At 37.7% G+C, this 15,112-nt stretch overlaps 1 protein-coding gene across 7 annotated transcripts in view; it reads right to left on the minus strand.

Moving 5' to 3' along the window:
* The window catches only part of STAG1 (STAG1 cohesin complex component), a 371,021-nt gene that overhangs the window by 104,398 nt on the left and 251,511 nt on the right, over window positions 1-15,112 (minus strand). For all 7 annotated transcript variants that reach the window (XM_070238181.1, XM_023620972.2, XM_070238185.1 and 4 more), the window contains 3 exons: window positions 7,692-7,790; window positions 7,114-7,193; window positions 1,269-1,376 (listed from right to left, as the gene is read on the minus strand). In XM_070238181.1, coding sequence (XP_070094282.1) covers window positions 1,269-1,376; window positions 7,114-7,193; window positions 7,692-7,790 — 287 coding nt within the window. The remainder of the gene's footprint in view (window positions 1-1,268; window positions 1,377-7,113; window positions 7,194-7,691; window positions 7,791-15,112) is intronic.

The following is a 15,112-nucleotide window of genomic DNA, read 5'->3' on the forward strand; positions in this document are numbered from 1 at the left end:
AAATGCTACCAGTTTATGGCCTCTATTCTGTAGAGAACCAACCTTTTTTAGTCTATTTTTTCTTTGAAACTATGGAAGCAATCAATTCTTTCTAAAAACACAATGCTTTTTGAAAAGTTAAGTAGAGAACAGAGACTAATTAGAATATAATAGTCCTGGAAAAGTAAGGGAAGTTAAGACTAGAGTACACTCTTGATATTTATGACACCTCAAGATAAACATGGAAATAACACTATTCTATTAGCCATAGATGCCCGAGTCACTGGCAAATTCCATGTATTATTTTAAAAGTCACGCTTGAAAATCTTGGCTTTCTGCCTCACTTTCATTATCAGCATGCACTAGTAGCCAGCTTCCTTCTTAAAGATTTTTACATAGAAACAACTTTTCCCACTTTGAGAGGTACCACTGAGTAGAGAACAGTTTGTTGATGCAGATGTTGGATGAAGGGCCAGGCCTTCTCATTATTAAAGTTAATCATCCATGCACAACAGTTGCCCAGTGCATGATTTATATCTGTGCATAGCATAATCACAAATTACTACATGTACTGGACTTCTGGGTTCACTCACCAATGATCAAAGTCACTAAATTAAATCTATGAACAAAAACTGAAAACAAAGCAAAAGGTATCACACACAAGAATATGTTTACATTTTAAGAATTAAACCTACTAATCCAATTAATTAAATAAATTAATTAAAGAATTAATCTACTAATAAATTATAGGACATATACAGTAGACCATGATCAAAAATATATTTCATAAGTATGTTTAATTACATTCATAAACTCTCAATAGCTCTATGCTTTGTCTGAAAAAACAGATGAAGTTTTGCTTTATTTAAACTACAACTGTATACATAATTTTCAGAATCACTATGGATTACCAACTAAAATAATCCTCATCTCAACAGAAAGAATGAAAAAGAACATGAAAAGTTGGAAGGCATTTTGAAGGTGATTTTAGATTACAAATTTATCTTGAGAAACTTATATAAACTTCATGCACTCTCCCAATCTCCACTCACACTCCTAGCTGAGAACCATCCTTTTAGATTTCAGGGAAAAGGATATGTCACAGGGGACATCATTCTCAGGGCTGTGATTCATGATGTGCACATAGGCTGTGAGGATATTACAGCCCACAGAATTTGAAATGGCCACTTCTAGCACTGCTTTCAGTCACTATTACTCTCTTCTACTAACGCTTAAACAACAAAACAAAACACAAAAGTGGAACCTAGTTTTAAAGATAATTCACTCACTTTTTGTGAAGGAATTCTCCAGCTGCCACAGCAACAGGGCGATGTGCTGAGTACACCAAGTGGTAAACATTTTCACAGTCTTCATTGGAAAGAGCTTCTTCACTTCCACTGAAAAATTCAGAAAGTAACATCTGAGCCAAAACAAGTACTTACTTTCAGTTCTACCTTTATTTATATTTTGTAAAGTTCATTACAAAAGCTCAAGGCATATTGACTTTATTTTCATCTCCTTTTAATCTTACTTTGAAAGCAATATTTCTCTTTAATTATGAGGCATCTAACCATTATAAAAAATTCTGCAAATACAAATAAAACAAGAAAATAAAATGTCCACAATCTTTCCCACATACACCCATAGACAATGACTATTAATACCTTGAGATAATAGCTCAAATTAGTTCAAGTTCTTTAAATGTGCGTAAGATTGTGGTTGATAGGCACTGGGAATATATTAGTCCCTGTTTCAGACAGTTAAATTATTATTATGCTATGTAACTTCTTTCTAGAATTGTCTATTTTAAGTTATATTTTATCACTACATTTACAATACTATTTAGTGTTCTTTCTATATAAAATGGATTCAGTAGTCACAACTATTCCTTTACTAAATACAATTTTTCCACCTTTCCATTCATGCATTAAAGTTTGAGCCTTTTCTTAGTTTGTTGGAATGTGTCTTTAAGCAGTTTTTTTTCCCAAAAAAGGGAAGTCTATTTCCTGACTATTAACGTGCTTAAAAATGTCTGATATGATTATAGATTAATGATGACTAAATGAAGTATAGAATTCTTGTGCTGTACAGGTTCTTGACAAGATGTAGGGGTATATACTCAATCCCTAGAATTTCAATCCTGGAGATGCCTCAGAAGCTAGGAGGAGGTTGAGGGAACTGTCAAATAAACATAAAATTAGAGTGACGTTTGCAGCTGCAGAAGGCGGTTGCATCACAGTATAAGGGAGAAACACAGTGAATGAAAAAGAGCTGGATATCAAAGATGGAAGATAGGCTAGAAGCATTTTTTTAAACTATTACTTCTTTTCCCTCTCAACAATGTCTGTTCTAATTCTGTGAAGCAAAAACAGTAGCCAGCGGTAGTGTGAGTGGTTAACAACAGTGTTGTGCTGGAACCAATAGGCACCAGGAAATTAACAATAGGTATAGGCAAATTGGCTAGCTCATGAACTAACTCTCCCTCTATATCCCTTCCATATACTGAGGGTTATGAGATTACAAATGAAGGAGACAGTTTTTAAGACTGCCAGGGAAAAGTTACAAATTATAATAAACAGAGGCTTTCTGTCCTGAAGAACAAATGTCTCTGCTCATGCTCAACTTATACCCCAAAATTATGAGGAGGGGCACAAGGCTAACGCCTAAGTTTTAACCCCTTTACCCAATTATATATCATTAGCTCAATTAGCTGACAACCTCAATAGAAAGTTAAACTTATAGGAAAAAAAATTTAACAAGACATCTCATAAGTAAAAGGTAAATAATCTACACCAAAAGGAGAACTACCAGATGGATAGAAAAAGGATTTAAAGGAAGTGTAACAGAATGTTAAATATGACTTTATCTGTTGTTTCGGGAAGCTTTGGTAGAGATCCCACAAACCAAGAAAAGTAAGGCCAGATCATTTCATGCAAATGCTATAAGAAACTGGAAAGCTAGTTTTGTGATCCTTAGCTCATTACTCACCAAAATAGTAAGTAAACAGAAATTAGGAGATTGAGCAATACAATGGGTAGAAAGGGTTTCTTTCAAAAGAAAGATTCAGAGGGTCAGCCCCAATTACCTATTGGTTAAGTTCAGTACAGTCCACTTCAGCAGCCTGGGTTCAGTTCCCAGGTGCAGGCCTATACCACTCATCTGTGAGTGGTCATGCTGTGGCTGCAGACCACACACAAAATAGGGGAAGACTGGCAAGAGATGTTAGCTCAGGGCAAACCTTCTTCAGCAAAAAAGAAAAAAAAAAAGAAAACAAATACGTCAGAGTACTGTGGTACTCTGAAACCATCTCCCCAAGCCAAACTGGAGCACAAAGTTTCAGAGAATCACTATGAAAACTTTATAAACATTCCTTACAATTATGAAGAGGTTTAGGAAATGGTTCTTGGTGCAGGGCTTAAAAAAGTCTTAATGTGAAAAGCTGACTAGAGCAACCTATGGTAGTAGATTGAGAGAGGGCTATAAGGGGAGTAAGCCATACTTTCTTCGTTCATAAATGGTCTGTTTCCTGTAGGCCAAATATGGAATATTTAAAGGGAGCTAGCCTGAATAGTGGACTTTGCCCATCAAGACTACCCATGGGGCAAACAACTCCAACAGAGGAAACCTGAAAGCTAGGGGCTGCGTCATAAAGTAAATAGCCAGAGGAGGCACTGTCCACTCTGGGAGGTGTAGTCACAAATACCTAGAGTGGGATGAGCTCTGAGAAATCCAGAGAGGATGAATGTATCTAATGAATTAAGTTATCTGACACAGCTGGAGGGCCATAACTGTACCACTTAAATAAGACATGATCTGCTCTTATTTCCTCCAATCAAAATGCAGAAAAGAACCTTAAGAACAGAGATTTGAAACCAGCCAAACCACCTTCTAAATTCATGACGAAAATAGGATTTTTGCCAAACAAGGTCTCAGATAGTTTGAAAACTCTCCTAGCAGGAAAAAATAATCTTGGAGGAGTCTATGAGATAATTAGTCTTCCCTGGAAATAAGGGAAATATCAAAGGAAAGTTTACTGCTATCTAAATGAGCAAGCACTGAAACTAAATAAAAAAAGGAACCAAGAAAAAAAAGTATATACTTAACAACACAGATCTTAAACTCTAGATGATTCCAATGAAACAGGTGGGTGGGGAGAATGTCAGGGTACTTTTTTGTTCAAGGGAAACATATTAATAAACTTGTGAAATTTACAAGAAAAATGTAACTAGAGGCCTAATATTTTAAAATAGATTTGAAAAGGAAAAATCTCTTCATAAACAACAAGAAAGAATGGTATGTAAGGATAAAATGAACACTATCAGAAGTGTTCATGAAGACATCAGGAATACATCTATCAATCTATATACTCTGAAGTATACCAAGCAACAACTTATAAGGAAAGATATACACCAACAACAGTATTTCGAGACTTTAACACATCCCTCTTAAGTAGATAAAAAATAAGCAATGGTATAGATATTTTGAATGACACAGTAAATAAACTCAAAACAATGAATCTAAACACATAACTATATACACAACGTAGTTACATTTGTTTTTACATATACTTAGGAAATTGAGAAAATTGACCCAACCACTCAGAACACCTTCTCAAATAATACAATAAAATAGAAAGGATGGTTTAAAAGAACCTGATATAATTGGGGAGAACAAAAACATACCATTGAACAACCCATGATTAAACTGAAAATCATTAACGTAATAAAAATATTTAAGAATCACTGTTTATGAAAATACTATATGTCCAAATTTTCAGGAGACCAGTAAAATAAGTAGTACTTAAAGGTATTTTTATTACTTTAAATATGACTATTAAAAAGCATCAAAAAAAGGAACCAAAACAAGCTCGTTCTCTGAAAATAATAAGGACAAACTTCTAGCATGACTGATCAAGAAAAACAATTTTTTTTACAAATAAAATAGAAGATGAAAAATAGGAATTAACAAAAGAAACAGCTGAGATTTTGAAGTAATAAAAATATGCACTATAAAATAATAAATTCGAAAACTGTGATGAAATTGCTATACTAAAAAAATTTACAAAAAGCCGAAATTAGCACAATAAGAAACAAAAGCTAATTTAGATAGATAACCACGAAGGAAGCAGAAATAGTAAAGACCTTTTCCTCAAGAGAAATTCAAAATTGATACGGTTTTAACAAGAGAATTCTCCCAAGATTTCAAGGAAGAACTAATCTCTGTCACAGAATATTTGTCTCAGAAAAGAAAAAAGGTGAGAAACTATCGAAGGTATTTCATAAAGAGACTATAACTTTGATTTCAACGTTGGATAATAGACAAGAAAAAAATGTCAAATTTATACATGAACACACATGTGAAAATCCTAAATAAGATAGTAAAAATAACATTGCATTTAAGTAAAATAAAGTAAAACCAAATATATCATGTTCAAATAGGATTTATTCTAGAAATGCAAGGGTGGTTTGACATTAGACAAATCTATCAATTTGATTCAGGCTCATCAATGTATGAAAGGAAAATCCCAGAAAACTCAGAACAAAGGAACTTTTTATCACGTATCAAAAACCTATCTCAGGGGCTGGCCCAGTGGCATATAAGTTTGCACACTGCACTTTGGCTGCCCAGGGTTTGCAGGTTTGGCTCCCGGGTGTGGACCTACACACCACTCATCAAGCCATGCTGTGAGAGTGTCCCACATAAAAAACAGAGGAAGACTGGCACAGACATTAGATCAGGGACAATCTTCAAGCAAAAAGAGGAAGATTGGCAACAGATATCAGCTCAGGGCCAATCTTCCTCATCAAAGAAAAAAACACCTATTTCAGAAATCACAGAAACAGAGAACTTTAGATGCCTTCTAAAGACAAAAACAAAAACAATGTGCCATCATTGATACTTTTATAGCGCTAAAAGTACTGGTTAACATAATTAGACAAGAGAATGAAACAAAAGTTTTAAGGTTAGGAACAGAGGAGACAACACTGAAATTGTTTGCAGACGATATAAGCTACATAGTAAACCCAGAGAATCAACAAAACATCAGAATGCATAAGAGTTCTAATAGGTTGCACATATAAGACCAACATAAAAATTAAAGGTTTCTCTTCCTCAGCAACAAAAATGCTAAATACAAATCACATGACAACAAAACCATAAAGTAATTAAGAATTAACCTAATAAATAATGTAAACACCTCTGTGAAAAAATTTAAACCTTACATAAAAGACCCAATGAGATTTTAATAAAGAAATGCATCATTTTCATGCATAAATAATATATAACTGTAAAGAATTCCATTCTCTCCTAAATTTTATCATAAAATTAAATGCAGTTCCAATATTTAAAATCCCAGCCAAAGTTTTTGAGGAAATAGACAAATGTACTTTAAAAATTCATATAGAAGAAAAAAAATCCACAAGGAGCTAAGTGGATTTTAAAAAGAAAGGTAAAGAAAAAGGAATCACCCAATAAGAGAAGGCCATATGTATAACATGTAACATATACTATATTATAAAGCCATAATAAGAAAGAGTAAAGTACTAGAGCAAAAAGAGGTAAAAAGACATCAAAACCATAAAAGACCCTGGCAAAGATGACATCTGGTACATGATGGATGTGGCATCACAAAGTAGGGATGGGAGGATTTGTAATGACTTTGCTAAGATCTACATTCTCTCACACAGATTCTTCCTAGTTTTTAGTCAAAGCTCTACAGATAAAACTTACTATCACTATTTAAAAACCTCTATCATATTGACACAATTTAAATGCCTTATTTCCTTTCTCCTACTTTTATACAATTATAAGGAAGCCCATCTGACAAACCTATCCCCTTTGAAACCTTCTCTCTCTCTTTTTCTTAAATCAAAAAGTATGTTTCTTAACTGATATTTCTTCTGGACTGCATAAAAGAACTTTTATTTGGCGGAAACACAATAGTCAAAATAAAAAACGAACAGAGAGAAAAACAAAACATTTTATTTCAAACCTAACCTTAAAATGTAAAAGCAGAACCTAAAGTGATGAGAATATTTATTAGGGTTATACATGTGAAGTATATCAATAATGCTGAGAAAAAGACATTAAAATATCAACAGATTAAATTAAAATATTAACAAATATTATACTTACTGAAGTATCAGAGTAACCAATCGAATAGCTTCCACAGCAACATCATATTCCTTATCAAGTGTCATTGATACAATGCGATCCTGAAAAAAAGTTACAAATCAAACCAACCAGGAGCAGAAAATAAGTTGGGAGAAAGCTAAAGTAATGTTCTTTGGCGAGTAAATCCAAGACTAACAATAGATTAAATGAAAAGCTTTACCCTTGAAATCGTATCATCATAGCTTTACTTACACAAAGGAGATATTAATATAAATATTCATAATCTAAAATCTTTCTCATCAATTGGCATTCTCTAACACTGAGACAAAGAAATCTTAACTTGCAAAATTAATATAATCACAAGCTGTATATAAATAAAATCTTTTAAGCAGGAGAACCTTCTGTTAAAGGCAATAAAGAACTCATGTTGGTAATAACTTTTGTAAAGCAGAGATCCATTCATATATTTAATATGGGTTTAAAGAATATGCAGTAAAGAATATGAACTAAACACTTGGCTTAATATCATTCGTGAAACTATCCATAACTAGCATTTTTAAAGTGAAAAATAAAATAAGCTAAGCATTCTTAATGCTTACCTTGAATCGGTTTGTGAATAGCTCCAGTTTGGGGAATAATTCTCTATTGGTATATAAACTCTGTAGAGCTTTCAAACACTTCAGCCTGACTTCTCCTTGCTGCAGAAATACAAATAAAAACACAATAGACGTGATCAATTCCATGTCAAAAAGGTTGGAAAGATTTTCAAGTCTATATGAAGACTAAAGTAATTTTCAGTTTAACCATTCAACCATTTACTTCATACTGCAATTCAACATAGGGTGGAACTGAGCAATTGTGTAGTCTGTGTTGCACTTATATTTGATTAAAAACGCAGTGAAAACCCCTTAGTTACTTGAGAGTAAGCTACAACTTTTTCAAACATGTATCAATTCTGATTCAACATGGAGTATTTCCCATGTTACACTGTGGCACTTTGAGAGGATTTTTAACCTATGATTTTAAATAGAGAAGGGTATGCTAATATGTCCTTCATGTTACTGAATAATCCTGCAGGAAAACCTAATTTCATATTGAAGTTAGTGTTTATTCATTTAACAAATATTTACTGGATGCCTTTAACATTCCAAAAAGAGCAGTTAGGAAAACAGATAACGAGCAAATGTTTAAATCAAAGGCAAAATAATAGAGTGAAGTGTGCTGGGGCTGCTATTTACTTGTGGAATATCTTTAATAAAGTCATTACTTGGAGTAGATGATGTTGGTGATCAAAGTACATTCAGGATCATCTAGAAATTTAGCCAACTCTCTCAAAAGATTCAAAGCAGACTGAAGTTTCTATGTCGAAAAAGGAGCAATGTGCTGTAACAGTAGAAGCTCAAGTTCTGGAATCAGACAAAACTAAATTTTATTTCCAATTCTATAGCTTATTAGCTACATGAGAGATAGCAAGTATATTAATCACTCTGATACTCAGTTTTCTCATTTATAAAATAGTGATACCAACTTCAGAAGGTTGTTATAAGGATTAAATACAGAGGTATGCTGGGAAAAGTTTTAACCAGCTCTGGGGGATGGGGCCCTGAAATGTTGCATTTGCAGATTTCTGGAAAATAAATACTTCCTCCATGGCCAATTTCAAGCTACCAATTGATGTTACTGAACTTGTATTTGCAAAGGGATGTGCACAATCACTCTCTTGCAAGCTGATTCAAGGTAGCTCTAGCACACCACTGAATAAGATGATGTTTCTTGGTAAAGTCTTTAGCACGTGAGATACCTTAGCAGATGCTGTTGATGCCAGGTCCAGGTCCCGTATCCTAACAGAAAAGGCTAATTAATCTTCCCACTTACTCCTGTGTTGACAGCTAATGTCTCATAGCTCCACCTGTCTCTGGAGAATTGACTAAGGTTGAAAAGAACCACCTGGCATAGAGAGTCCTGGGAGGTCATGCTCTACCTTGCCTCTCCTGTGCACATCCTTTCCTTCCTCCAGGCTGAGGCCCACAGCCAGCATGGAATGATATAGGGTAAAACAGCCCAACCTCCTTGCCTCAGGGTAGGACAACCTCTGAGGTGCAAATTATTCTTCAAAGTTCCTTGTGAGAGCGTGCTAAAAGAAGACTTCTCCTGAAACCATGTTTCTGTTAGTGTATTTCCTGCTTTATCCTATTTTCCTCATTTTCTTATAGGCTTCTCTTCAGAGTACAAACCTCAGTGCATCACTAGCACAAAAATCTGACTCAGGCTTGGCTTCTATGGAATGTCACCTAAACAGATGGTACCAAGCATGGTCCTAGAAAGAAGACTTTAATGATGGGATTCTGGGGTTGGATCATTTGAAGGATGGATTACTATGAGGAAGGACCCAATTACTGGTGGTAGGTGAAGTACTGATAGTCTCTGAAATAGGATAGCAGCCATTTGCTATTTCACCTGTGGGTAAAAGGGGACACACACTTAGCTTATACAAAATGCCTAGCATTTGAAGGAGCAGGGTGAATGGTAACTATAAGGACTATGGAACTGGGTGACTAAGTGTCACTGAGATACCAAAGAGAGAAAATGACAGGCTAATTAATTACCAGTTTAAAGCAAGTGTTACCTCTTTTGTAACATTTAAAGAACCTTATCTTTTGTAGATAAAGAGCTGATCATACTGAAGACTAGGCCTAGGACCCAATTTTAAGGGTGGCAGAATTTAAGAGACTCTGCATCCCAGGCAAGTCTCCTAAGTCAAAATCAGGACCATAGAGGAAAAATGTACAAGTCTAAAGAATATCTGGGTGGATGCAGTTGAGAACCTTGAACTCCAAGTTTCCCACGAACTCGTGAGCCTGAAAATAAGGCTCATGTCCCCTCGTTAGAGGATAGCATGTCCCATCTGTCCCCCCACCCCCAAGACTATATGGAAGCCTCAAGTGAAGCAGTGCCTTGACAATGCTAGTAGCCCTCCTCACGATCTACACCAACCTTCCCCTGTGGCCACCAGACCAAGGTCAAATCTCAGCATGGTCCAAATGGGGAAGTACTGGGTCAGCTAAGGGAGGAGACAGATTACATGTTACAAGTGCTGCAGGATGGGCCAGTTTGAACCAGAAAGAACCAGGATAGGCTAGGGAGTGGGTGCTGAGAGTAGTGGACAGGGGAGTGGGAATATAAAACAGAATATGGGAGAATTTTTGGCTATGGGGAACTTTCTGTTAACTCAAGATTTAAGGCCTTGTTGAGGGCCCCTGGAAATGGCCTAACACATTGCTGGATGGCTCTTGGAAAAAGCAATGGTGCATACTAAATGAAACAGATGCCAGAATCATTGTGGCAGACATTAGAGACACAGGAAAGTGTAAGCATTCCAGAAAGGATCTCTTATATAAGCTGAGAAGACCTCTCAGCTGAGTATGTTCCTCAGGAGGGTCCAGAGAATACTGTTTACCACGGCAATCAGGAAAAGATTGGCGATAGGGGCAGAGGCATTACTGAGAAGCTCCAGAGTGACTGCGTTCTGTAGGCTAGGATTGGCAGTAGCAGATACTCAAACAGAATAGCAGAGACAAGGTACCGTCACCTACCTATGAGATGCAAGGGGGGCATAATAATTATAATGGGCAGCAAGGTGGAAGGGCAGCCCAGGGGATCTGTGGAGATGGCTCACAGGACATGGTATTCCTGGAGGCAAGACAAGTGGAAAGCCAACAAGTATCACACAATTACAAGAGATCAACAATGGGTGAGCAAAAGACTAAGAACAGCTGTTCCATTGTAAAAATCACAATCCCAGAGATTGCATGTAAGTAGTTTCCTTACTTCTCTCCAACTAGAGATTTGAAAATAAGGCCAAAAAAGATGAAATTACTCTATCTATCCAAGTTCACACAGCAAATTATTGGTAGAGCAAAGACACTAATCAAGCTTTAGCTTCATTTTGCCCAGAGTGGCCTCCTAATCAACTACTTCTCCTTTCAAGTCTTTGTTCTTCACCTATAACATGCCCTGCCTACATTACAGGAACTTAACAATTAAATAAAGTTGTACCTATAAAAATACTTAGAAAACTGCAAAATAACTTAGCTAGAGGAAGACTCCAGTTGCCTTTTTGATAACTGCTCTACTATACTCTGAAGATACTCCCATTACCGTACCTAAATGCTTGACTGTTCTCCCATTACACAAAATCTTATTCAAATCTAAATACTGTTTACCACAGTGCTTAACACATAATCACTGCAATAAATAATTTTTGAATGAATAACTATATAAATACATGAAAACAGAAAAGAAACATAGAAAGATAAAACAATTTGTTAAGGGAGGGGGCTGTGCATATTTGTCAGAGACTCTTTAACCTATCAATATTTTTGCAACATTACTTTTGGAAAAAAATGTTAAGAGCTATAAACAGTATTATGCAGCATAGTGGCCTGATTTAATAAAGAGTTGTATTTTTTAAGGGACAATAATTCATGTTTCTAGGAGAAAATACTGATTGTTATTAAAACGCATACGTATAATATAAATGCTTCAATGGGAATAATGTGAAAGACTTAAAATTAACCAAATTCAGGTGTCCTGTCAAGGAGTAGATGTGTCTGTATGTAGCAGGGGTCAAGGGAATAAGAGAACGAATAAATTTTTTTTAACAGTTTTATTGAGATATAACTGATATACAAAAAAACATTTGATGAGTTTGGACACGTGTTCATGCATGATACTATTACAGTCAAGGCAATAAACATATCCATCACCTCCAAAAGTTTCCTTGTATCCCTTTTTCTTTTCTTTATTTTATTTGGTACGAAGAGAAGGAGTGGTCTTGAGGGACATTGTTATGTACTGCTGGGAAAGGCAGTTTTGTGTATGCAGTCTTCTAACCTCCACTTGGCCTCATGAGAATGCGCCTTGGGCCTGGAACACTTCCTTACCAAGAGATACAGAGGAGCCAACAGAATAGACCATGGCATGCGGGAAACAAAAGGACTAGTCAGCCCCATTGAGAGAGTGGTGCTAGCTCTAGGGATGGGTGGTGGTGAGAGACTGACTGAGGTGCTGGCCTCCCTCTGGTCACAGGGGAATAAAGAGGATATTGATAATCTCCTTATTTACAGGGATGAACTGGTGCAATGGATGAGGGTGGAAACGTGAAGTGGGTCCCAAAAAAAGCAGGGAAACTATATTCTACCTCTTGGATGCCTTTGTGCTCCCACGCCACCCCCAACTCCCATGGTGTCTCAGGGGTTACAAATGATGTCTGAGAGAAGTAGAAGGGTTTCATGCAGGAAAATTCACCTGATCCAGTTGCTTGCAGGCCTCAAATAAGACCTGTTTTCATCCAATGCAAAACCACTGATAAAAACAAAACTGTTGAAATGAAGTCCTTTCTGAAAGTGAAACAGGAAAACTGAAGGACAGACATGGATATCTGCCAGGTGTATCTCATGCAGCATGGTTGGGGTATCTGTTTGATGGAAATGCATTGCAGACTCAAATGTATAGGGTTAATTACTACAGTTAGGGATGAGGTGAAGGTTTTTGGGTCCCCACTGGGGACCAGAGGCCATACGTCCCTGTCAGGATAGAAGGGAAAGCAGCGGGGGTCGGGGGGGGGGATTCAGACTTTTATGGAGCTCCTAGATACTGATGCCCATATGATAATACTCTCAGGTCCCCAAAGGGGTAGGATTAAAACAGTGGCTTTGGATGGTTTTTGGGAGGATGTAGTTACCCATGAGGGACAAGTTCACATGTGTTTAGGGATGGGATCCTTTGGACCATTCAGGTGCCGATGATCGTGGTTCCCACCATGGAGTACATAACAGGCATTAACATTTTGGCTGAGTGCAGTGCAGAACACCATCATCACCTCAAGGGGTATGCAGAAGGATAAACTGAAGCATAATGGGCCAGGTGCAGTCTTGGTGAACTCCAGAGTTGCCCAAACCATGAAACAGTGTTCAACAAATATACTGAATCTATGCCGGGGCGGGGGGGGGGGGGGGGGGGTGACGGATACACATTATTTTGTCAATTCAAGACAAAACAAGCAGAGGTACTGATAACCACCCTATCACAACTTAATAGCCCTGTCTGGCCAGTCAGGAAGGACTCTAGAGCTTGGGGGGTTGACAACTACCACAGGTTAAACGTGGAAGCCCTAGCTTTGGCCCCAGCAGTCCCTGATATTATCGTCATCACTGAGACAGTGGCAATCCATATGGGAAACTAGTACACAGTTACTGAGCTGGCTAATGCCTTTTACTCAATCCCTTTGCAGAATGAGGATCAGGACCAATTTGTGTTTACATAGAACAGCCTGGAATATACTTTACTGTACTTTTGCAGGGATATCTAAATTCCTCTGCAATATGCCACTGTGGAAGGGGTTGATACTTAACAAGCCCAAGTCCACAAGAAATTTTAGTCATCCATTACCTTAATGACATCCTAATAACAGGGCCAACGGAAAAACATGGCTACAGTGCTGCACACAAGTCACTGACAAAATGATTAGTGCCAATTTGACTATAAATCCAGATAAAGTCCAAGCCTGGCACAGCAGGTGCAATTCCTAGGGGCTACTTTGGCAAAAAGCCAAAAAGTATTCTAGAGACGATCAAATAAAACCCACAGGCCCTGGCAGCAACCGCTAATAAAAAGGAGGTCCAACAGCTAGTGGGCCTCTTTGCATAATGGAAACAGCATCTGTCCCACCTGGGTGCTCTCTTGGTCCCTTTAATCAAGGAGACCTGCAAAGCAGCCAATTTTAAGTGGGGCCCTTTAATATAGCAGCAGGGCTTGCAAGTTGTTCAATGAGCTGTGGTCCAGGCACAGCTTTTGGGACCTTCGAAGCCTGCAAGCCTGATGGAACTGCAGGTTTCCCCAACCCTCCCACACACTGATTAGAGTCCGTGGCAAAAGGAAACTACCACTGGTGTGCATTGGCTTCTTGGATTCTAGACCCACAAACTTCCAGAAGCTGCCGCCAAGGACATCCCTTATGAATGACATTTCCTTGCTTGCTATCGGGCACTGGTGGAGATGGAGCATCTTATGGCTGGAGTGCCACATGTGATGGTGCCACCTCAACTGCTCATTCTCACTTGGGTAATAACAAAGCTTACCAAAAAAACTGGAAAGGTTCAAAAAGCTCAATCATAAAATGGAAATGGTGCATCCAAGATCAGGCCTGGCCAGAATCCCAAGGGACCAGTAGACTCCATAAGGAAATAGCCAGCTTCCCAAATAAGGCCCAAACAACCATTAGGGGATGCTTTAGCCCCTCCTGGGGCAACTTGGGGCCTAAGATTCAAAGATGTGCCTGCTGACAGTATTTCACAATTTACTGACATCTCTGTGAAACTAAAGGCAGATGGGGTCTGCTGGGTTGCAGATGTCATCCAGACAATGCATGGCCATCTTTTGACGGAGACTAGATGTAGTCTTCCAACCAATGGGCTAAGCTCCAAGATGTGGTGATGGCCACACCGGCAACTCTTACCACTATGCCTTGATACATATTCACTAACTCATGGGCTGTTGCCAATGACCTAGCCATCTGATCAGGAGAATGGAAACAAAAAGACTAGACCATTAAGGGAACCTCTGTATGGGGAAAAGAACTATTGCAGGAGCTTGCTGCCTGGGGAGAAAAAATAGATCACTCATATGGATACTAACAGCAAAGGACCTTTTAAAATAAAAACATAAATGGAACTCTTGTGATTCTTATCAACGTACTCAAATCATCCAGAGAGGAGAATTGAGACACATTAACTAAGGAAGTGGGACCTGCTTGAGTCTGGCAGACTCCTGACGTGGCACAAATGATGCCTCACTGCCCTTAACACCTACTCAGGCTATGATATTGCTATGCTAGTCTGGCATGTGGATGCTGAAACTACCATAGTGGCCCTTGAACAAAACTTATGTCATATTTTTGGATACCCCACGGGACTTCACTCTGACCAAGGAACATCATTCACTGCCCAGAGAAGACAACAAT

This window comes from Equus caballus, chromosome 16, assembly GCF_041296265.1.
Source record: "Equus caballus isolate H_3958 breed thoroughbred chromosome 16, TB-T2T, whole genome shotgun sequence".
Classification (NCBI taxonomy): domain Eukaryota; kingdom Metazoa; phylum Chordata; class Mammalia; order Perissodactyla; family Equidae; genus Equus; species Equus caballus.